The 22,832-nt window shown below is 39.0% G+C and overlaps 2 protein-coding genes across 3 annotated transcripts; one reads left to right on the forward strand and one right to left on the reverse strand.

Annotated features, from left to right (window-relative positions):
- Nucleotides 1-367: 367 nt before the first annotated feature.
- On the forward strand, nucleotides 368-3,463 carry LOC117369669 (uncharacterized). Of its 2 annotated transcripts, none has more exons than XM_055229410.1 (4): nucleotides 368-962; nucleotides 1,473-1,588; nucleotides 2,037-2,349; nucleotides 2,936-3,463. In XM_055229410.1, exons 1-4 carry the CDS (start codon nucleotides 467-469, stop codon nucleotides 3,403-3,405), a joined length of 1,395 nt encoding a protein of 464 aa, XP_055085385.1. In that variant the 5' UTR covers nucleotides 368-466; the 3' UTR covers nucleotides 3,406-3,463. The 2 variants fall into 2 exon arrangements, with proteins under 2 accessions (XP_055085385.1, XP_055085407.1); XM_055229432.1 differs by lacking the exon at nucleotides 2,936-3,463 and having other exon boundaries at nucleotides 416-962; nucleotides 2,037-2,183; nucleotides 2,270-2,321.
- A 2,630-nt stretch (nucleotides 3,464-6,093) lies between these two features.
- tmem132a (transmembrane protein 132A) lies at nucleotides 6,094-21,864 on the reverse strand. Its single transcript, XM_055224667.1, has 14 exons — nucleotides 21,746-21,864; nucleotides 20,215-20,283; nucleotides 18,876-19,090; nucleotides 17,380-17,586; nucleotides 13,703-13,899; nucleotides 12,162-12,290; nucleotides 11,225-11,494; nucleotides 10,405-10,557; nucleotides 9,659-9,851; nucleotides 9,343-9,486; nucleotides 8,354-8,556; nucleotides 7,794-8,013; nucleotides 7,108-7,299; nucleotides 6,094-6,951 (listed from the first exon to the last, which is right to left on the reverse strand). Exons 2-14 carry the CDS (start codon nucleotides 20,249-20,251, stop codon nucleotides 6,094-6,096), a joined length of 3,018 nt encoding a protein of 1,005 aa, XP_055080642.1. The 5' UTR covers nucleotides 20,252-20,283; nucleotides 21,746-21,864.
- Between the last annotated feature and the right edge of the window lie 968 nt (nucleotides 21,865-22,832).

Genomic DNA, 22,832 nt, shown 5'->3' on the forward strand with positions numbered 1-22,832 from the left:
ACTGCAAGAGCGCCTATTATACGGTGTGGCTCTACAAAATCATTTAATGCTGTTTACAGTTTACTACAGCTACATGATCAAGTTAGATATGTTTATAGTTTTGTTCGGGGTTCTCTTCCAGACAGCCATGCCTTTTCAGGACATAAACTGAACATTGGTCAATGGTCGCGCCATTCACCTGGATCCAGCGTAATAATTTGAATTACGTAAACACAACTGTTCAATTTACCTCCATTTATGTAAACTCAACTGTTTAATTTTTATCACATTTATTTTATATTCCTGTCGCGTAACGGTCAGTGACTCTCCTAAACTGTAGGTGGCGCCAATCTGTAGAAACTAAACAGAAAACGACCGGAACGCGCGTGGGCTTTGTAAACAAACATCACGGTCCTGTGCTACTACCTTTACCGCGAGTAGAAATTTAATAACTGTACCAGAGTAAATACCTTTTAATAGCTGCGCAATGGATGAGCTGAGACTGGCTCTGTGCGCTCTGGGGGCTGCTCTTTTGTTGGAGGAGGACCGGAGAAGAGGACATTTACCCAGTCGAGACGGGGGCAGTGGTCCAAGAGATGCCCTGAGTCTAGACAGAGATACCCGCATCACAAATAGCTCACGCCTCGCCAGAAAACCCCGCTCTCTGTTCTCCAAACGCGCCTCCTTCGAGCAGATGCGAAAGGTCCCCAGTCCCCGGTCCCGTAAAACCGAAATCAAGAGAAAACGACGCCAATGGGTCCAGTCCTGGAACCAGCTGAGACCCACGTACGGTGAACACTACCCTGCTCTGGGCTGCGAGGAGGGGACTCCGGATTTCAGGCACTTTACTCGGATGTTCCCTGAGCAGTTTGATGCTTTGGTGGAGAAGGTCGCGCCCATTATTCACAGAAGGAATACGAACTTTCGAGCGAGTATTTCTGTGGAAGAAAGGCTCATTGTGACGCTGCATTACCTCGCTACAGGTAAGAAAGTGATCTCTGGATATGACGTGTAAGTTTTAAATTATTATTAGTATTTATGTGATTAAATGTAGCCTACATTTATTTCAGAATTTGTATCGATATTACAAAAAAATAATAATAATAATAATAATAGTAATTTGAATCTACAAGTCAGGTAAGGGTTATCATAAGAGTCTGGACATACATCTGATTTATAATTTTCATAGTTCATATATTAAAAGGACAAAATAAAGCACAAAAATATCTCAACACAGACTACACAATCTCAAGGAGCAAGAAACAATTGAAGAAATAATCTAATCAAGTAGGAAAATCTCCAGTCCAAATCTTCCTGTGTTCATATCCCACAGCTCTTGAAGTGTGTTTACATTAGTCACATGTTTTCTGTTATTATGATTCATAATAGTAAAATTATCGTACTACTATTTAATTTTTTGTTCTTTGTTATGAATAATTATTTTACTTTGGATTAGTCAGTTACTGTGTTTCATTCTGATTTTGTAATTCCAGGTGAAGGCTTCAAAAGTCTGTCTCACTTCTTCCACATGGGAAACACCACAGTTCGTTTGTTTGTACCTGAAACTCTTCGAGCCATTTACCGAGTTTTAAAAGACAAATATGTCAAGGTGTGTTTTTGTTTAGTTTAACAGTAAAATAATATAATAATAATAATAAAATAATCTTCTGCTAAAGTTGGTTTGTAGGTCATACAAAACACACGGCTCACAATATAATAATATTTAACTATTACAATATATTGTACATATTCTGCGATATAATACATTTTTTTAAGAACCAAAGAAATATATTTTAAGAGCAGCATTTCTTTGTTAAACCACTAGCTGCACAAACCTAACATGAAATACACCCAATTCTAACATAAACTAGGTTAATCTGTCAAACATATAACAGATGTATAGCAAACATGATTTTGGTACATTTTTCAACAGCCACCCCATAAGAGAATGTACCAGCATCGTCAGGTGTGCAGCTCGGGACCCCAGTCTGCCTTATAGCTTCATCTCAAAGCAACTAACGATACAATAACAATAAATGCATTTACTTTTTTCTCAGTGCCCAGAGACAGCAGAGGAGTGGCAGGGCGTGGCCAGAGGATTCCAGTCTGAGTGGGATTTTCCAAACTGTGTTGGTGCTTTAGACGGAAGACTCTTAAACATTTGCCCTCCATTTGAAAATGCAGAGTCCACTTCCCCCAAAGAGGTATCTGTGGCTCTGATGGCTCTGGTCGACAGTAAATACATGTTCAAGTACATAGATGTAGCATGTAATGGAAAGATTTCTAATAGTGCAGAGTTTAATGGATGTTTTTTTGGAGACGCATTGGAGAAAAGACTGGCCCACGTCCCTGGTCCTGCAGTGCTCCCAGGTAAAACTTTAATATAGTTTAAATTACAGGCTGTTAAAGAGGCCATTCATCTATGGCTATGCAGTGAATCAAAATGCCCTTTAATTGTCTAGGCACTTTACTAAACACCGCTGCCACTTTTATCTGATTATTTTAAAGCTAAAAAAACACACACTTCATATTATATTGTTATGCTGCTGAGTTTTAATTCTGCACGAAGCACAATTGCAATGAAAGTCCATTCTGTGTACACTTGTGTATCTGAATGGCAATAAAGTCTGTTGATGTGTCTGTCTTCACATACATGCTGTTTGGAGAGTTTTCACAGTTTTATAACAGCTTTTCAGGTGGAGCTCTCGTCACAAAGTGTCAGTGTCTCACATGGCTTTTCCAAATTTAAATGTACTCATAAGAAAAAAAAAGTTGTGCTTCTCAGTTTTTCAAATTCAAATGATAAATTTTAGTTTGTTTGTTGAATTCAAATTATGACTATATCATAATAAAAGAAGTATATCATATTTTGTTAGTGTTTCATTATAAATTATGTAAACATCTTTTCACAATCTCATGGTCTCAGTCCTTTGTCTTGTCTCTTTCCATCCTACAGGTTCGGACCAACTGTCTCCTCACTGTATTGTAGCGGACAGGGCGTTTCCATTGAAAGAATACCTCATGAAGCCATATCTGCACCGCAGTCCGTCTACTGAACAACAAATCTTCAACTACAGACTATCCCGAGCATCTAGAGTTGCCCACGACGCCTTGAATGTGTTGGCTAACCGCTTTTATATTTTGCAAAACACTTTTAACTTGAACTGTTATGGCGTTAAGATTGAAGACATTGTCATGGCTTGTTGTGCCCTACATAATTTTTTGTGTGTTGAAGCAAAAGAAAAATACCTGGCAGACATTTTGGACCAGAAAGGACAAAATAACTCAAGTAATTTGTTACAAGCGACATTACCAGAAAACACCAATGAACTAATCAAAGCCAAAGAAACAAGAGATGGGCTGTGTGCGTATTTTATGTCTCGGGCCGGTGCAGTGCCTTCTCAGTATGACATCATATTGGACTAAATAGAAGTTAGTTTTAAGTTGTGTATTAATGATTGTGAATAAAATGTGTTTTAATTGTAGCATGCCGTTTCAATGAATGGTAATGTTGGTAAGCGGAAGATATTTGTTGTACAAAATTTGACACATTGCCCCAGATAAGCTTTAAGTAAAAGGGAAACTACTGCTACTACTACTACTCAAATGAGAGTCACTGTCTGGACATCTGATTTACAATATTCAGTTAATGTAATTAAAATGACAAAATATTATTGAATTAAATTATCTGACATTTTGATAGTATAGAGAAAAAACAAATGATATCTGAAAGAGCGGGACAAGAAACACAAATATTCAAATAATTTAAAATTGTCAGCATAAACCTTTTTTAGCCAAAGCGTTTTACTGAAATAAGACTATTGATGCATTGTAAAGAAGAAGAAGCAAGTTCAGAGGGACTTTTTGGTGTTGAAGCTGAGCACTACCCCCCAGAACTAAACACATAGCAGAGGATGGTTTCGATCCATCGACCTCTGGGTTATGGGCCCAGCACGCTTCCGCTGCGCCACTCTGCTTATAAAGTAACACTTCAGGGTTGTATCTATGTGACAGTCAGATATACGGGTTCCTGTTTTGGTAAAGGGTAAAATTTCAACACAATAGAATGAGAACACGAAATATAGAGCAATTGTTTCAGCTCGGAAAAGACATGAGAACCGTCCGGACGGTAGTGTACATGAAGCGAGAGATGCGTTTGATGTTGATCGCCACAAGAGAGCGCACTTTATTAATTTACAGTCACATTGAAGGGGAACTAAACCCTAAATACACTTTTTTCGTTACTTAACTGTGTATATGGTGTTTTAATAATATTGCCTACAGTAGACAATACTATTAAAACATCATCATATACACAGTACAATACTAGACTTTTTTTTTTTTGCAATTTTAATGCAAACTAGGTAAATTTGCAATGTTTCGGACAAAAATGCCTAAATCTAAGTTTTCCGGCATCTAAGACCGGCATTCAGTGGTCACTGCAATTTCCAGTAGTTGGTGATATGACGAAAGTCTGTCCTGACTAGATCCTGGTGTTTCTGATTACAAACACCTGGCTGCATGGGCAGAGTTTGACGTATGGATACATCTTAGACCAGTGGTGTCAAACTCATTTTCACAGAGGGCCACATCAACAAAATGGTTGCTCTCAAAGGGCCAGATGTAACTGTAAGATAAATGTAACTAAATGTAACCAAATGTAATGTAAAACAAATGATTACTACTTTTTAATCTTGTTAGTTAACCGTTTTTATATTTCTTACTTATTCAAGTTATAAATATTGCTTATGGATTTGCATAGATTTGAAAAATGGCTGTGTAACTGTGTATCTCTGTGTTGCGGGCCACATAAAATGATGTGGTGGGCCACATTTGGCCCACAGGCCTTGAGCTTGACACATCTGTCTTAGACCAATCACACTGTTACTTATACTTTAAGGTGTTTAATTCCACTTCAAGGTTTTCTCAGATAATTTCATGCTCTCATTTAAATTTCAATGTGACAGTGGTCAGAATAAAATTATGGAGACAATAAAATACAAGGTATAAAATACATGTATTGTAATAAAAGCAAGATAACATGAACAAATAGGCAACAAGGTTAAAACCCTAGGCCCATAATTAAAATAAAACTATGGGTGAAAAAATAGGGCCTTTTAGTTAGGCCCCATACGGCAATCAAAGTGTTTTCTTCTGCTCAAAAGTAAACTACCTACTAGATCAACACAAACTATACCCCATGACAGAATACATGTTGTATAAGAGGTCAGCATTATGGTCATAACGCTCAAAAAGTAGTAATTTTTCTAAACATAATGGTACTAGGCTAGGAGCTATAACTTTTCCAATCAAACCCCTTAGGTCTTTTTCACACTGCCACTAGTTAGGTCAATGTAAAAAAGCATTCGCTCCAAGAGCAGTGCTCTTGGGCCAGTGTGAACCCAACAGTTGCACTGTGGCAGTAAACAACCCATCCAAGAGCGCTTGAAACAAGACCTCCTCTGGCTCATGGTGTTTGGGGTGAAAGATGAACAGTCAATGCTAACAAGGCCAACCCAAAATTAAAGTAAACAGAACTAAATCTAGTGCACACTGGAGTCACACTGGAGTCACACTGGAGTCACTCCACAGAGACACTAACATGTGTGAAAATGACCTTAGACTATGCAATCCAGTAACCATTTATCTTTACATACACTAGCGTACACAGATACTATGGTGGGAAAAGTGTCTTGCCAAATAACACAACAACTGCAGCACTGGTCAGAGATACTGTCACCTTTAAATTGAACATTCTATTACAAAAGAGCTAAGGACTAATTAAAGGCCCTATACCCATTTTATTTCTCCCCAGTACAGATATATTGTGTAAGCAGCAAAATAAATCCACTGTGTGCTGCTGATTCTCTGCTCAAAACTCTGCTCTGGTCTCTGAAAGTTATGAAAAGTGCTTATAAACTCATTGCAGTGAATAATTAGGATAATTGGTATGCATAGGGTAAGTGAGGAGTAACTTTGGACCACTGCAAACCATTAAAAATGAACTACTTCCATTTTTGATGTTTTTAGACAGCAGAAATCAGGTACAGCGTCTTTAACTTTTGTCCCTTCTGTCTATCTGCCCCTTGTAAATATATATTACTGCTGTTCATATTAACATATGATCTCCACTTCTTTTGCATATTCCACTATTGTCCCTTGTTCAACTTTAGTGTCTTTTCCAACATTACTTTTCCCACTTTCCTCCAGATTTTCCAATTTTCTTGGTGCATTGTCATCTTTTATGGGTTCTCCATGGAGTTCTGTGCATTCCTCTGCAATGATGTCATTTTTCTTCCGTTTATCTCTCAACGCACAGGGTAAACAATTTGCCAAAAATAATATTGTTAGCAGGCAAATTAGAGAGAGTATTGCTCCTAACCCGACTTCCAAATCAAAGTCTCCTTCCATTTCGTCTTCCCAATTTTCTTTCTCATGACTTGGTGCAAAAAAGATCATTCCCTCTTCCTGGTTGGGCATTAGAATAGCTTTTTCTAAATTATTGCTTTGAACTATATCATTGCTACTTGATTTTGGATTTGTTTTTTTTACAAATTCTTTCTTTTCTTCCTCAAGATTTGCCGTGTACAGGTTGCCATCTAAAGTATCACCAAATTCAAACTCAAATTCATCCGGGTTAAATGTTGGGGGATAATCCATATCTAGATTGACTCTAATCCATCCAGAACCTCTTGCAAGTCTCCGCAAACCTCCTGAATTTTCCTGGTCGTCTTCGGTGAGCAGATTTGACGTTAGCGGTCGATTTTGGCACGTTGCAACCATTAACTCGGTGTGTAAAAGTGGCCCACCCCCATCTCCAGTGGCGAAAATGCGTTGTCTGGACCCGGGGGAAACTACGATGACAGAATCGGCGAGAGAGGAGAGGCGGAGGAAAGAGGGAACATCACTGAAGGAGGAAAGGAGGGCGGAGGAGTCATCATCGAACTGGAGCCAGACGCTGATTGAAGCCTCCTGAGAAAGAAGACACAATAGAAAAGAAAGGTGCAAAATTTTACTTTTCTGATAGGGGGTCCGCCGCCTAATTGTCTCCACAGAAATTCAGCTTAGGGCCCCCTGAAAGCTGGGGCCAGCCCCGACTTTGACTCGGACCTTTTTTAACTCTTTTACCTGGTGATAGTTGTAGAAGATGTTGTAAGGCCTGACTGTTGCTGTGACGAGGGCTGGATGTGATTGGCTGGAGCTAAGCGTCATCCCAAGTCCACTCACGACCTGCACTGAGAGGTCCCCGGGGGCAACGAGGTCAGAGGTCACCATAAGGTCACAGGCGCCCAGAATCCCATCCCACTGTGCCGACACCACCTCGAAATGACAAATAACAATTTACCCTCTCCTCTGCATCTTTTGCTCCATCAGACCCTCTTCTCTGCTACATCCGACCCTCTCCTCTGCATCCTCTGTTCTCCTTTGCTCCACCTGACCCTCCTTGGCATCTTCTGCTCGACCCTCTCCTCTGCATCCTCTGCTCCATCTGATTTTCTCCTCTACATCCTCTGCATCCTCTGCTCCATCTGATTTTCTCCTCTACATCCTCTGATCCATCTGATTTTCTCCTCTACATCCTCTGCTCCATCTGACCCTCTCCTCTGCATCCTCTGCTCCATCTGACCCTCTCCTCTGCATCCTCTGCTTCATCTGACCCTCCTCTGTATCCTCTGCTCGACCCGCTCCTCCGCATCCTCTACCCCATCATACCACACCTGCTCCGTCCCTGCTCTGCTCCTCCTCTGAACCATATATTCACATAAGCAAAGACAACAGAAACTCCACATCCACTCATTGCACATGTTTCTTACATATATTGTAGTTTTTCCAGGATGACGTCCAATTACACTGTTTCCTTTGCCTAGAGATGCAACTCGAGGGTCTTCAATTCTTAGCCAATCACGGACGAGCTCTGTGACGTCCACCAACCAATCAGAAGAGCTCAGAAAGTGTTTGGTTTTTCCTTGAGAGTCCAGAGCCTGAAACTGGGTCAGAACCTGGACTGACGTGCGCTGGTAGACTGGTACACAGCTATAACAGAAGATGGCAAAAATGAAAAGCAAAGCAACTTTGTCTAATTTTAATTAAGTTAATAAACAAGCAGTCAGTACATTGTCACGGAAAGGTCTCTGTCTCATCATTTGAATCTACTCAACACCTATCACTACCAAGACAATGAGAAGGTAAAAGTTCATAATGTCAAATAACTGTAAGCTATTAGACAGCTAGCATCCTACTTGAGCAGTTTCTGCCACTACTCGTAATGATTGTTCTCCTATTACTCTGAGTACCTTTTTTAATTGATCATTATAACAGTTAAAAATTCCTAAAAGTTGATTTGACATATTTGTTCCACTTAAACAAACCTTACCCTTTGTCAGTGTAGTAGTCCCAGCCCTGGATAGCGTTGAGCACAGGGTCTGCAAGGGAAACTTGCAGGGGCACAGAGGGTGCCCACACCTGCAGACAGAGGGAGCCACTGAGAGTGCCCAGAGAGAAGCGCACCTGTGCACAGGTGTGGCCCTCTCCAGACTCACTGCCATCGACAAATACAGAGGAGCAGTCAGAGGAGACCTGGAGGGAACAAGAGAGGCTCAGCATGTGCTAGTCCTGGAACAGTCCTAGTTTGGTCAAGCATCTACTTTTAGTGAACTAAAACTTTAATTTAGTTTGGGCTGGGTGATTTGGCAAAAAAAAAAAAAAATAAAAAAAAAAAAATAAAAAATAAAAAAAAAAAAATATATATATATATATATATATATATATATATATATATATATATATATATATATATATATATATATATATATATATATATATATATATATATATATATATATATATATATATATATATATCACAATTGTCTAAGATCCAGATCACAATTTTGATGTTATCACAATCTGAATTCATGAACACAGTTTTTCTCTTGCCTTTAGCAGGCAAATACAGTCATCCATTTCTTCAAAACATTTGCAGTGTTATTGGTTAAATTCACCTCACTCACTTCACCTCTATTAAACTCTCCCCAAGCCAAGTTGCAAGTGAGATCTGGGGATAGGCACCTTTACATCATAAGTCATAAGGACTTGAGTTCAGTCCTGGTTTAGTCTTGTTTTAGACCTGGTTTGATTTATATCTTCCTTCTTAATTACTTAAGGCTTTTTCTGGAATTTCCCCACTGTGGGACTAATAAAGACATATCTTATCTTACCTTATCTTTTATCCTGTTTTAAAGATCTGATGAACTGATAATTTCTTGTCATTTTGCAGATTTTCCATTGCTCATCATAATGCTTTGGTTTATGTTGTTTTTTTGTTTTGTTTTTGTTTTGTTTTTTGCTTTCTGAGATTCCATACCTTGATAATGTTGTTGTTTTCCGAGTGACATGAGACTGCAGAGGTGATGTCGGACACTTTTCCACTTCGGCTCACAGCCAAAACGATAATGGGAAGAGATACAGGGAAGCTAGTCAAGATGGCTGTGTTCAGGATGCTCTTACTCTGTATAGACAGGGTGCATGGAGAGGGTCAGATGGAGCAGATGTGTGTGACTGGAATAAGCCAAGTTGAAGACAAATTTTTGGTTTATCTTGAAATAGATAAATAAAGTTTTGTTCTGTTCAGAGGATACAGAGGAGAGGGTCACACGGAGCAGAGAATGCAGACAATTCACCTCAGTGATGGGTGCGATGCCAATGATTGGTCGGTCAGTGAAAGTGAATAAGCTCTCTCCTGCCCCATGTGGCGGAGGAAGGGCGTGCCCGGAGTACTCCACCCACCACTGTGCAGTAACAGACATTGCAACACCAAAACTCCTCCTCAGCCCATCCACAGAAAAGCACACCACCTGCTGGAGTGACATGGAACTGCAACCCAATAGAGTTGGGATTAGCAAAAATGGTTGAAATTAAGATGGTTGATGGTTTGCTCAAGGACCCAAAGACAGAACGGACTTGATGGAGAAAGAATCAAACTATTAACCTTTAAGATGACCACTCTAACCACTAAGCCACTGTCATCCTAATGTCAGCTTCCAAATCCATTACCATTACTGGGAACCAGCGGGCGCCAATTTCTTGTGATCGTAGTGGTTTATCACTAGAAATTATTATAAGGGCTTAATCACACCGGAAACTGAAATCATGTCAAGCCAGATTTGGCAGTCCTCCCACTGAAGCGAGAGCCCTTTATCACTACTGGCATTTTTCATTTTATGTTTATATCTGCTTTTTGCCCTCTTTTCTGTGCCTGAATCTGTGTTCTTTCTGGCCCAATTATTGCCTGTAGCTCCTCCTTAGCTATTGGAGGCCTTAAATGGCCTAGTACAGTTCAGACAATACCCGTCCACTCCTAAGCACACCCACAGAAACAAAGCTCATGAGTCCAATGATAATTCAAGTAAAAGTCAGTAGTACTCACTCTGCCTGGTGTTTGGCCGTACTGTGCTTGTGGCACAGAATGGAGACGACATCATGGTCTGGTCCCTGAGTCTTCTCCAGAGTCACAGCCCAGAGGTCAGAGGTCAAAGTGCGTTGAGCCATGAGAGATACCAGGCCCTTTGGTACCTTCAGCCTGAGAGAGAAGACGAGAGAAAGGGGAGAGTGGGAATGAAATCAGGACATTTAAAGAGCGTATGACAGATTAGACTGCTCATTTTACTTGAACAACACAATTATATTTAAATTTTTCATGTAATGAAGTAAAAATTTGTGTTACCCCAGTACAGATGTATTGTAAAAAAAAAAAATAAATAAATCGCTTTGTGCTGTCTGCGTCTCATTATAACCAACAAGTAAGCTGTTAGCATGCTAGCATTACCGTGAGGGTAAAATTCCACTCTGGCCTCTGAAACTTGTGAAAAATGCCTATAAACCCATTGCGGTGAATAGTTAGGATGGTACAAATCTGTTAGGAAAGTGAGATATAACTTTGGACTGCAAACTCTCTTAAATAAACTAGTTCTGTTTTTTACATTTTTAACAGTAAAAATCAGGTACAATGCCAAGATACATAGTCCCTCCAGCGTGTCCTGAGTCTTCCCTAGGGTCCTCCTGGTGGGACATGCCTGGAACACCTCCCCAGGGAGGCATTTCTAACATGTGGCAGGTGAGCTGTATGGCCATAAGCAAGCCCACACCAGCCTCTCCCTGGGGGCAATGAGCACTCCCCCACCACGGTAAGGTGGTATAAGAGGGGGTTCAAAGAGCCTATACACAAACTCACTTTTCCTTACTGTTACCTGATGATGACAAACTCTTGGCTGAAGTTTGCGCGCAGATTCACGGACACTCTGATTGGCTGTCCGATCAGCATCGGCCCTCTCTGGTAGCCAATCACAACATGGGAATCCAGGCTTAGCTCGGCCTCCCGTGGGCCGTTCAAACAGGAGCGCTCCTCTTTGGTCTGGTCCAATTTTTGGTTTGGTTTTTCCTCCTTTAGACTGACTGATTTGAGAAAAAATAGCTGCCTCTGGGACTGCAGGAGCTGGTCTTCCTCACAGTTAGAAACCCTATGATAAAGAAAGATCAACCCATTATGAGCTAGGGCACCGGCGCTCACATTTGTATACCTAACAGTAATATTAATAATGCTTTTTGCACATAATAAGGAACAAAATTGTTTAATGACCTCCTTCTGTATTGTTTTCTGTTGCCTGTTTACCACAAAAAATGCGCAGACATTAAAACACTAGGTGAACAATGCAATTTTAAAATGACAGTATTGTAAACTAATTTTGGACATTTCATGAATGAACATATTGATAAATGCCAAAAGTTTATGGAGTTGAAGGCTCTAAAAATAGATTTTTTACTAATTAAAAAAATGAATTAATTATTTTAAAAAATATTTGGTAAGTGTTACATTTTCATGTTTTATTAATATTCATAAAACATCTAAAAACATTTAACAGGTAGAGAGAGGTGTGATGTTTATTGAATTGATAAACTTTGGCACTTAGACTCTGGCAGGTACAGATGCCAGTGATGTGATGCAGGAATGATAGACATTGTGATAGTGAGGAGATGAGAAGGCTGGTGGTTCTGCTCCTGCGATAAAGATGGGGCAGAGGGGAGGTGGAGCTGAAATTACTTGATGATGAAGTGGAGTGGAGAGAGAGTGCATTTATACATATATATCTTGAGAGGTGACATTTTGATAGGCTTGAGTGCACATACCCAGGAGAGAACTCGAGATGGGAGGTTTCCACAGTGGAATAGTAAAGTTGGACCTGGTTTTTTGTTGGACGTTGAAATCTTAGTCCCTCTGGATTTTGAATATCGTCTTCTTCACTTTCTTCGTCATGTCTGAAAGTAAAAAAAGCATCAGCCACAAAATAGATCATCTTCATTTGACAGTGACATCACAACATCCTAGAAACCCTATTCATGGGTCCAAAGTGACGCCTGTAGGTACATTCTGCCCAACAACAAGTCTCAAAGAAATCCTATTCCTAAAAACCATATTCATTGTCACAAATGGGTTAAGGCCATCAGGAGGGATCGATGGACTCCAATACTTCCCCCAAACTGTCCAGTGAACTTTTTGTTTCAGGCAGGTGAACTTATTTACAAGTTGCCAATAGCGGCACAGTGTCCAATAGCTGTTAAACACTAACACTATAAAACACTATATTAACACTATAAATGTCCAAATAACATAGCCTAACTATTTTATTAAAGGTAATTTTGTTTCGAGAAAAGCCCAAAAAACAGTGTTCTTTTCTGGTTAGATGGCGTTGAGTGGCCGTTGGTCTGTGTAAATGGTGTCCATGACTTCCCGGGCAGTAGATAAGGGTCAAAACTCCTTAAAGTTTTACTCTTTGATGAGATGCACTATTTTTTGATGTAGCACAACTTTCCAACAGCGCACATAGGTAGGGTGACCAGATTTTCAAAATCAAAAACTGGTTTGGGGGGCTGATAATAATAAAACTGTGAAAAAAAGTGTGTAATTAAGGAAATTTTGTTATACATGTCCATTAATGACTTATTCACAACTTTCTTGTGACTCAGTATACATTCTGAGAGACATTTTCTGTGTTCTGGCAATTTTCAAGTATTTTTTCAGTTTTGTTTTTTTTGTTTTTTGTTTTTTTTGGCTAAACAAATGACAATTTATGCCCCTCTTTACCACTGGTGAGGAATATATTGGTCAAAAATGTTGACACCTGGGACATTTCCTGTATAGACCTGGGACAAATCAATGGTTTTGGATCAATTTACTGGGACAGGGGACACAGGGCACAAAACCAAGACTGTTCCAGGTAAATAGGGACATCTGGTCACCATACAGATACTACTACTACTACTACTACTACTACTACTACTACTACAGGCTACAATGTACAGTGGCCTCAAGATGGCCAACAACAACAAATGAGCCACATGACTGAAACCATGAATAGTTTAAAATTGAGCTGAGACCTGGTCAGAATCCTGTGCTGGAATTTTCGAAATGCAGATGGTTGGTCCTGATTTATGGTTCATATCTATGTAGTTACTAAGTATATCAACATGAAACAAACATTCTCAGTGGTTAAATTGTGTGTTTAGAAAAAACTCAGATTAAAGCCTAATGAGAGTAACAAAGCTTAATCCAGAGCAGTGCCTCTAGTTAGCGTTACCCCTCGAGGAATGTTGATGACATCACTTTAAAGGAAAAGTTCATTTCAAGGACATTTTTTGTTTACATTTACTTAAATGAGTTTAATTTTTACCTCAGAGTTTGTAACAGTCGGTGTCGCAGTGTGGCCTCACGTTGTCCACGCCAGTGTCTTGTTCTGTTTTTTACCTGACGATAAGATGGGGCACGACTCTGCAGCTCTGATGTTGTGTGATCTGATTGGTCACCCTTTTGATTCTTGAACCAATCACTGGGCAGTGTCAGCATCACTACACAAAAACCCAAAGGTGGCTGAAAGAAACAAAACAGTTTTAAAAATGGGTAAAGCTTATTGAATTAATATGGTACTGTTTCATATGTTAGATCTAATGCATGCAAGGCCACGGCATAGTGACAATGACATTTCAATTTTATTAAATTAATCACCACAAATTCTGAACTTTAAAAAATATGACAACCATATACCACTATTTGTTGTACACCACAAAGTCAGTATCGCTGTGCATGGCCTCACTGCTGACTGCTACGGCTGACAGAATGAGGTCAGCTGACACCTGAATATACTGAATAACCAGGTTATTCCATCAATGGATTTTTTCTTCCCTGATGGCACGGGCATATTCCAAGATTACAATGCCAGGATTCATCGGGCTCAAATTGTGAAAGAGTGGTTCAGGAACATGAGACATCATTTTCACACATGGATTGTCCACCACAGAGTCCAGACCTTAACCCCACTGAGAATCTTTGGGATGTGCTGGAGAAGACTTTGTGCAGCGTCAGACTCGACCATCATCAACGCAAGATCTTGGTGAAAAATTAATGCAACACTGGATGGAAATAAATCTTGTGACATTGCAGAAGCTTATCGAAACAATGCCACAGCGAATGTGTGACGTAATCAAAGCTAAAGGCGGCCCCACAAAATATTAGAGTGTGACCTTTTTTTTTGGTGGCAACTTTTTTTTTGGCCAGGCAGTGTATGTTTCGTGTGTGTCCCTGAATCTGTCCCCTTTCCCCTATGAAATCCCGGCTGTGTCAACCCTTGCTGATGATCAGAGAATGTTTTCTTAGCCTGGCCAGTTCTGGGGCTCACCCGCAGCCACCTCCCCCATTTAAGAATATTCAGGATACCTGTTCGGGACTGCTGGCCTTAGTGGCCAGTATGCCTTTTTTTTTTGTCTTTTGTCATGTCATTACAGTGGTAGTGACTCTGTGTTCTGAGGCACTTGACTGTAAATACTGACTCTGTGTTAGTTTAACAAGATTTTGTTGTTATTGTAAAAATTTGTTTCTCAGTTAGACTTAACCTTTTGTCTAAACCTTGCAAGTTACCTTTTGTTTGGATACTTTAGACCCCTTTTGTTTAGTTAATCTTCTATTACTTACTTCTTATGTTACCATTTTTCCATCCTGTTGCTTTGTGAGTGGCGTGCAATTTTTGTATTTGGCCCTTTTGTGACCCCAGGCCTTAGGGACAACGGATGGAAATTATAATCCGGTATGTTTGTATTCATGTTCTATCATGACTGTTAATTAACATGCATTGTCATGACATTTTGTTAACCAGGATTGTTTGGCCCCTGTGGACACTTAAAGGGTCTATATTACTCTATTTTATGATCTAGGTTATGTTTCCTCATCAAAAACATACCCAGAGTTTAACAAGGCTGAGTTTTTCTCTCAAACTGAAAACACTCCACATTGTGATGTGATGTGACAATACAGGAAGTGCTCCACTGTGTTTTTAAACTCCATACACTAAAATCATTTGGATCATTTCAGCTCTGGAATTGCCAGTCTCTTAAGAGTACATTTTGTGTATATTTGTGTAATTGTATATAGCCTGCACTCTTACATCAGCCATTCTGATTTCTATCTTATACATTCACTTTTTCATTATAGTGAATGAGGCAGAATGACGAGATAATATCTGTAATATATACTGTCAATGGTCAAAAATTTCTATATTGCTACTCATGAAATGTAAATATCAGCACCTTATCCGCAGTTATTCTAAATCCGTCACTCCTGGAAGAGTCTATAGTTTTATTAACAAATCTGAACTTGTCAAGCAGCAGAACTACTCTCCTCAGCCACTCCAAATCCTCTTCTCCATCACCAGTGTGTAGAACTGGGAACTGTACTGTGGCAGAACACAAATCACTACAGTGCGTGATGAAAACTGCCCACACCCTGCCCACAGACTATTTGCCCTCCTGCTTTCTCGAAGGCGTTACAGGAGTCTGTGGGCTAGAACCAGCAGTCGAAGGAACAGTTTCTTTCCCAGGGCTGTCACACTCCTAAACTTACACTCTAAATGATGCACTTAAAACATGCGTAAATTTTCCATACTCTAACTCCACAGGTTTGTCACAGTCAGGAACCTGTAGTGCACTATATTCCTGATGAAAATATAGGCCAGGAGTCACCAACACCCGCGGGCACCATGTCGCCCCCAAGGTCCACATGAGGCGCCCGCAGGCCGGTTCTACAAATAGCACAACTCACTAACGAGCTTAATCTAAAATTTAATTTTATTCTGTTGTTATTTTTTTGAATCATCCTTGCATTTGTATAGCTTTAAAATTACAATATATTAAATATATGTTCATTATACGTGAAGTTTAGATAAGTTAAGGTGAACTCTGACCTACCCAGTTCAAAGGTCAGTATTGTGCGCGTGACAAAACCAGTGCTCAGCTCGTGAGCGCTGCGGAGATGCGCTGAATGCAGTTTCTTACCCCAAAAACATGGCAGGAAAGAAAATGATAACTTTCGAATTTTACGACTATAAAAAAACCCTGCGTGTGTCTCATCTGCGGAGCGACTGTGGCGATGGCAAAGCGGCTCAATGTGGAGAGACACTCAACAAAAGCTCCACGCTAACTACACACCGGGACGCGCACTATGGGCAGAAAAAACCCTGAGCCAAAGGCAGCTTTGGGTAAACAACAGGCTTTTTTCACGACACAGGCGAAAAAGTTACAGAAAGCAAACAATATTTATTTAAAATATGTAAGTTGCTTTTTCTTTAACGTTACATAATTGATAACTTTTTGAAACATGGTGCAACATAGTTGTTTTGTGAACAAGGTTTATCAGTGGCCGGTGAAAATGGGACACTTCCCTATGAGACGTGATGTAAGTGATCATCTGAAAATGTAACAATTACTAAGTAAGTAATTAATAAAGTTAAAGTGATGAATACTGATATCTGTTTCTGACCTTGCTGTCATTTTTGATAATTATTGTGAGAAATCATTAATGTGATCTGTGTCTTTGCATAGATGATTATCATTAATCATTATTAATAATGTAGAACTAAAGGCAAATTGAGCAAATGCATTATTTCAGAAGAGTGTATCAAACTGGTAGCCCTTCGTATGACTCAGTACCTATGAAGTAGCTTCAAAAAGGTTGGTGACCCCTGATATAGACTATAAACGACTCTAAAGCAGAATTATCCCCAAAAAATACTCAAAATGAACATTAAAAAAAATAAAATAAAATTACCTAATAGCAGAATTAAACTTTTTAGTAGATTGCAATGACATAGTGAGTCATAGAAGTAATTTATTCAAAGTTCCACCTAGTATAAAGAAAAAGTAGACATAAGTATTGACCCCCAAAAATGATTGTTCCATCTTCCATATACTGAACGATAAGTCGCTATAGTATCGTTACAGGCTGATCCCTACATCCCATCACTTACAATGCACCTACTAGGCTCTACGTGCCAAAGTCTGTCTCTTCACGTCTCTCCCTCACCTGCGTAATACATGAGGCTTTTCTCTCCTCTGTCTCTCTGAAGGCGTGCAGACTGACACAGGTACCACTTGACCCCAGTCTTTGGTGGAACAAGACGCGGACTCTGAACTGGTCTTGGCCTCGCTCGCCCTCCTCCTTCTCCACATGCTCAGAGAGGAGAGAGGCAGAGAGAGAGGGAGAGAAGGGGGAGGGGAGGGAAGAGAGGGGCTGGAGAGAGAGGGGTTATTCAGGAAAACAAAAACATTACATTAAATTACTGTTTGAGTATTTAGATCCATCACGCAAAAACATTAGAAAAAGTCAGAAAGGTTTGATTAGAAATACACTATTAATATTCATACTTTTTCATTTTAGTATTTTCTTTATTTTCATGGCTATTTAATTGTAGATTCTCATTGAAGGCGTCAACACTATACACATATGGATTGTAGTCAACAAAAAATAAAAACAGCCACCCTTTGGTTTGATCACTGATTTGCTCTCTTGGAGTACCTTGACCCTGACATGGTACATCAGTGAAGCGAAAACAATTTCAGGGAACTTCATCACAAAGCTCACTGAGACTGTGAGAAGGCAAAGGGTTTGCAGCACTGCCAACAAAGCAAAGGGTGGCTACTTACTGAGGATTTGAATATAAATTATAAAAAATATTGAGCTTAGTTATTTAACTTTCTTTTTTTTGCTACATAATTCCATATATCTTTCATTTGTTTGACGTCTTCTGTATATATCTAAAAAACATTGAATGAGAAGGTGTGTCCAAACTGTGTGTATGGTGTAGTGTATATAAAATAATTATATTTTGCTGCACTAGATTTTTCTGACCTTTTCAGAATAGTCAAATATAGTTCCCTCATCCAAAACATAGAGTAGTAATAGGCACTACCAGTGATTTTTTTATCAATGAGATTCCATGTAATACTATGGCAAGTATTGCAATATCGGTCTGATACTGATACCAATGAGTTCTGCATTGAAATTCTTTGACACTCATCTAATATAAAGAATTTCATCTTGTTGTAGCAATCTAAGCAAGCATTTTTTAAGAGTCTGAATTGGTGGATTATGAAGAGTTTGCAACCTTGAGAGTTTCGACAAGCCAGTTGGCAGTGCAAGTTAGGACAATAAGAGTACTGAAATACACACATGAATGAACTTAAAGGGCCTATATTATGCTATTTTCTGAACAATGTTATAATGAGTTTTGGAGGGGTTGACAGATTAATAATGCAGGATTAAGCAAACACATGTGAATGAAAAAAAACACAACTCTCCAGGTATGTTTTTGAGGAGATAACAGCATTATGACATGACTTAAAGCTTACACATGTCCTTTTTCTTTTTTTTTTTTTTTTTTTTTTTTTGAAAATAGGACCTTTAAATACTACTCTTAGTAAGTTAATGATGAGACAACACTGTTATAAAATGATAAAATGCTCACAAAACATAGCATTTCCTTTTAAATTTGGATGTAATAGTCAAGTTTTCTCTCTCACCTGAGTGACAGAATATGGTCCAAAGGAGGCGTGCAACTCTGGAGGTGGAGCCCAAGCCGAGGGGGGCATCAGGAGCAGGCTGTGAGAGGACGAGAACGGGCTTGAGTTTGAGAAAACCTGCCCCAAGCCCGAGTGAACCAAGGGTAAGTACTGCCAGGAGGGGGCACTGAGGGACAGGTGCAGAGGGAGGGAGAGGGGGGTGGGCTGGGAGTGAACTGAGAGATGGGATGGAAGGAGGGGAGTTGGTGTGAGAGGGGGAGAGAGAAAGAGAAGAGAAAAAAAGACAGAAAAAATATGATCTTAAGTGTCATTTACAGTGTCAGAGATGAAGGCCTGCTCATTTAAATGTCTATACCACATGTGTCAAACTCGAGGCCCGCGGGCCAAATGTGGCCCTCCACATCATTTTATGCAGCCCTCGACAGGGTAAATTAAAAGGTATGGTGGTCTTAAAATGTTGTTTTATCAGGAGATACACAGTTACACAGCCATATTTTTACATCTTTCCAAGCACATATGCAATATTTGTACCGGTAACTTGAATAAGTAATAAATACAGAAACAGTTAATTAATAAGTTTAAAAGGTAGCTACATTTATTTTACTTCTGGCCCTTTGACGGCAGCCATTTTGCTGATGTGGCCCTTGGTGAAAATGTGTTTGACACCCCTGGTCTATATGATCTTTTCAAATTTACACGTGGATGTGTACTACTTGTGAAATACTTTTGTATTTCAAATACATCCATTTGGACAGTGGTGGCTAAAATCCAGTGGGAAAACACCATTTGCCTTATAATTATGGGGTTTCTTTGTTAAAATTATATCAATGCGTTTGCCTTTATTTAAATTTAAATATAAATTAGTTGTGTGAGATTCAGACCATTGCATAGGTCATTCAAAGTTTCAGACTCTTTCCCCATTTAGTTAATATTTATGTTGCCCACTACATACTATATTTAGGACCTTGTCATTTTTCATCATGATCATTTACAACTAACAGACACATATATTCAAAACATTTAGGCTTTGAGCAAGAGAATAAAATCCACAGACAGGTGATCTTTAACATAAATGGCAACACCGCCTTCTTTGGATTGCCTGTCGAAAACATGTGCAACGAAGATCATTGTAATTTTCAATATTGATTTCCTCATCACTTATTTTATTTGATGGCTAGGTTTCACAAAATATAACTATATCAGGATCTGTTTGATTCACAAACATGCACAGATGATTCAGAAAACCACTTCAGGCATGTTTCTGAGGAGGGAACAACGTTATAACTTGAAAATCTTGATTTAGCATTACCGCTCTGTTTAAACATCTGATACACTGTACCTTGTAAAGTGACCCAGAGTAGCAGCAGTTTCCTCATGTTTTCAATTCACAGCAAACCGTCTGCCATGTCTGTGAAAGAAGTAAAATCTTGTGTTCAGTGGGTTTTATTTTTTGTAAACTCTAGATGGAGATGGCATATGCAGAATTATATGTTTGTAATAACTCCATCATGGCAAAAAGAAAATTTAATTGTGAATGTTTCGCCATTCATCCAAGTATATTCTTCAGTTCTGACTGGAACTGAGTCACTAACTTATATATCTGTCTGAAATGTGTATTGTTTCATTTGCAAACTTGTGCATATGAAACAATACACAACATGGCATAATCAAATACTGCATATAAGCACTACTTGATCCAAACTAGTGTGTTTAAACTTTTAATGAGAGTTCACTTTTCACTAAAGTTCCGTGCACTTGTGTCTTCTGCAGCAGTGTCTACCCCGGAGCCCCTGCCTCTTTTCCCCATGTGTCAATCAAACCCACTTGAGTATTAAATACAGCAGTAATTGAATGGATGAAAGATAGATAAGCAGGTGGCTGACCCTTAGCATGAAAAATTACATGGTGCACCTTTAAAGTGACTCCTATGTACCACCAGGGGGCTCTGTACCCTCTGGGTGAGAACAAACACATTTGACCCATCTGGTCCAGGTTCAAAGTGTGGAGATGAAAGAGTCTGCTGCAGTTAAATATATCCACAGGCACATGTCCATGTCCACACTCAGGTCAACAACACAACAATCAAACACTAAACCATAAGCAACGGATCACTCACATACAAATTGCATAAACATGAGGATTTAAAGGTCAGATTAGACCCTTTATAGTTTATAAATTTATAATGACACATTTAACATTTTTGGACTGGAAGCATAAGAGACGTGTAATGTGGACAAACTGGGAGTAGCCTTGAAATGTTACAAAATGAGAAAAAAATGTGGTTTTCATATTTTATAATGTCATACTTGTAAATTGGGGTAAGAACCAGATTATTTCTATTGATCACAGTGTAATTTGCTGTGAAATATTCGGAAGGTAAATGCACAAATGTTGAACCTGATCATTTTTATTAGTGACTAGACCCTAGAACTTGCCATATAACAACAAAAGTCTGCATATTAACAATATTAATTTCAACTGTCCTCACTGTGTTTAAAATATTATTGATCTATAGAATGTTGTGGGTTCCTTCATTTGTCATAAAAGTAACACAATTCAAATCAGAATATTTAATCTTTTGAATAGAGGCCATTTTATTTTCAAATCAGGGAGTAATCATTTTTATGAAACCCATGAATAGGAGGTTTTGGCAAATGATAATCTCAGATATGTGTAAGTAATATCAGCATAGTTGGAAAATATTTACAAAGAAATTTACATTAAAGGTGCACTGTGTAACCTTTGTGGTCGGAGGCTCCGTTACTTTCTTGTCTCATGGAGATGTTATTGCTTAGCCTATATTGTCCTATAATATAGCATCAAACCTAAACACAGTTATTTTTGCACAGCTGAATAAAATGTGTTCTTACCTCTTTTTATGTCCAATCCAGTTTGTTTTTTAAAAGCATTTTTGATATTGTGTTGAAATCCTTCACACCAAAACAATTATCATGCTTTAAATGTGTCGCTCCGAGCTTCTGACAGCTGCATACATCACCTCTCCCTCCCTTTCTCTCTCTTCCCTCTCTCACCTCCCTCCCTTTCTCTCTCTCTGTTAATCTCCAGTCCTTCTCCTTTTCCTCTTTTCCTCTCCTCAAATAAACAAATAAAGGCTCATCTTATCTCTCTCATTCTCTACTCTCTACTCTCTCTCTCTCTCTTTATCCTCCCTTTCTCTCCTCCCTCTGTCTCTGTCTCTCCTCTGTCCCTCTCTCTGTTTGAGTACAGATTTATTGGTTTAGAATGGTAAATAATCCTCCTTTCTCCTCCATGACTCACACTTCACTATCACACATGCATTTCAAAGCACAGGGTTTTCAGGAAGAAATAGTGTTGGTCTAAAGAGTGTGGTAATGTCACCTGAAACCCACCGATAGGATATCCTATTCACCCTAGTCTTGGAGTATGCAGTACAGGTAATCGAACTGACAACTTCTGGGTTAGTGGGTGTAGCTTGTATGCCAATTTTATAGTAATTGCCAACCATAAAACACCCAATGTAACAACAAAAAAAACTTTGTAATTTTCAGTATTGATTTCCTCGTCACTTGTTTTAGTTGATAGTTAGGTTTCAGAAAATATAAATATATCTGGATCTGTTTGATTTGCCCAGACTTTAATGTAATCTAATTTAGATGTGATACTAGGTACATGCCTATGTAAAATTCCAGTCCTTACCTTGTCTTGAAGTTTTGCATATCAAATAGATCTAGCTGTTTAGAGATACAAGGCATACTTCAGATTTAATGGGACTGATTTGACGCCTGGGTATGAGGTGTGTTCGTAATATTGATATCAACCAAGTTACACAACCTCTGATCATTTCTTTCATGTCTGTACGAGATTATCTCTGTTCATCTAAAGGAAATCAGGCTAGGCCACCGCAATACAAAAATGTTTAAATTTAAAAACTGTATCATGAAATGAAACTTTTTTAAATTCCTGTTTGTGTTTTTA

This window comes from Periophthalmus magnuspinnatus, chromosome 1 (genome assembly GCF_009829125.3).
Source record: "Periophthalmus magnuspinnatus isolate fPerMag1 chromosome 1, fPerMag1.2.pri, whole genome shotgun sequence".
Classification (NCBI taxonomy): Eukaryota; Metazoa; Chordata; class Actinopteri; order Gobiiformes; family Gobiidae; genus Periophthalmus; species Periophthalmus magnuspinnatus.

Coding starts and splice junctions, on each gene's coding strand:
- LOC117369669 (XM_055229410.1), top strand. CDS start 467: ATGGATGAGCTGAGACTGGCTCTGTGCGCTCTGGGGGCTGCTCTTTTG. Junction 963..1,472: donor GCTGCATTACCTCGCTACAG/GTAAGAAAGTGA, acceptor TTGTAATTCCAG/GTGAAGGCTTCAAAAGTCTG. Junction 1,589..2,036: donor TAAAAGACAAATATGTCAAG/GTGTGTTTTTGT, acceptor CTTTTTTCTCAG/TGCCCAGAGACAGCAGAGGA.
- tmem132a (XM_055224667.1), bottom strand. CDS start 20,251: ATGAGGAAACTGCTGCTACTCTGGGTCACTTTACAAG. Junction 12,291..13,702: donor CGACTGTTACAAACTCTGAG/GTAAAAATTAAA, acceptor TTTTACTTTCAG/ACATGACGAAGAAAGTGAAG. Junction 6,952..7,107: donor TCTTCTACAACTATCACCAG/GTAAAAGAGTTA, acceptor CTTCTTTCTCAG/GAGGCTTCAATCAGCGTCTG.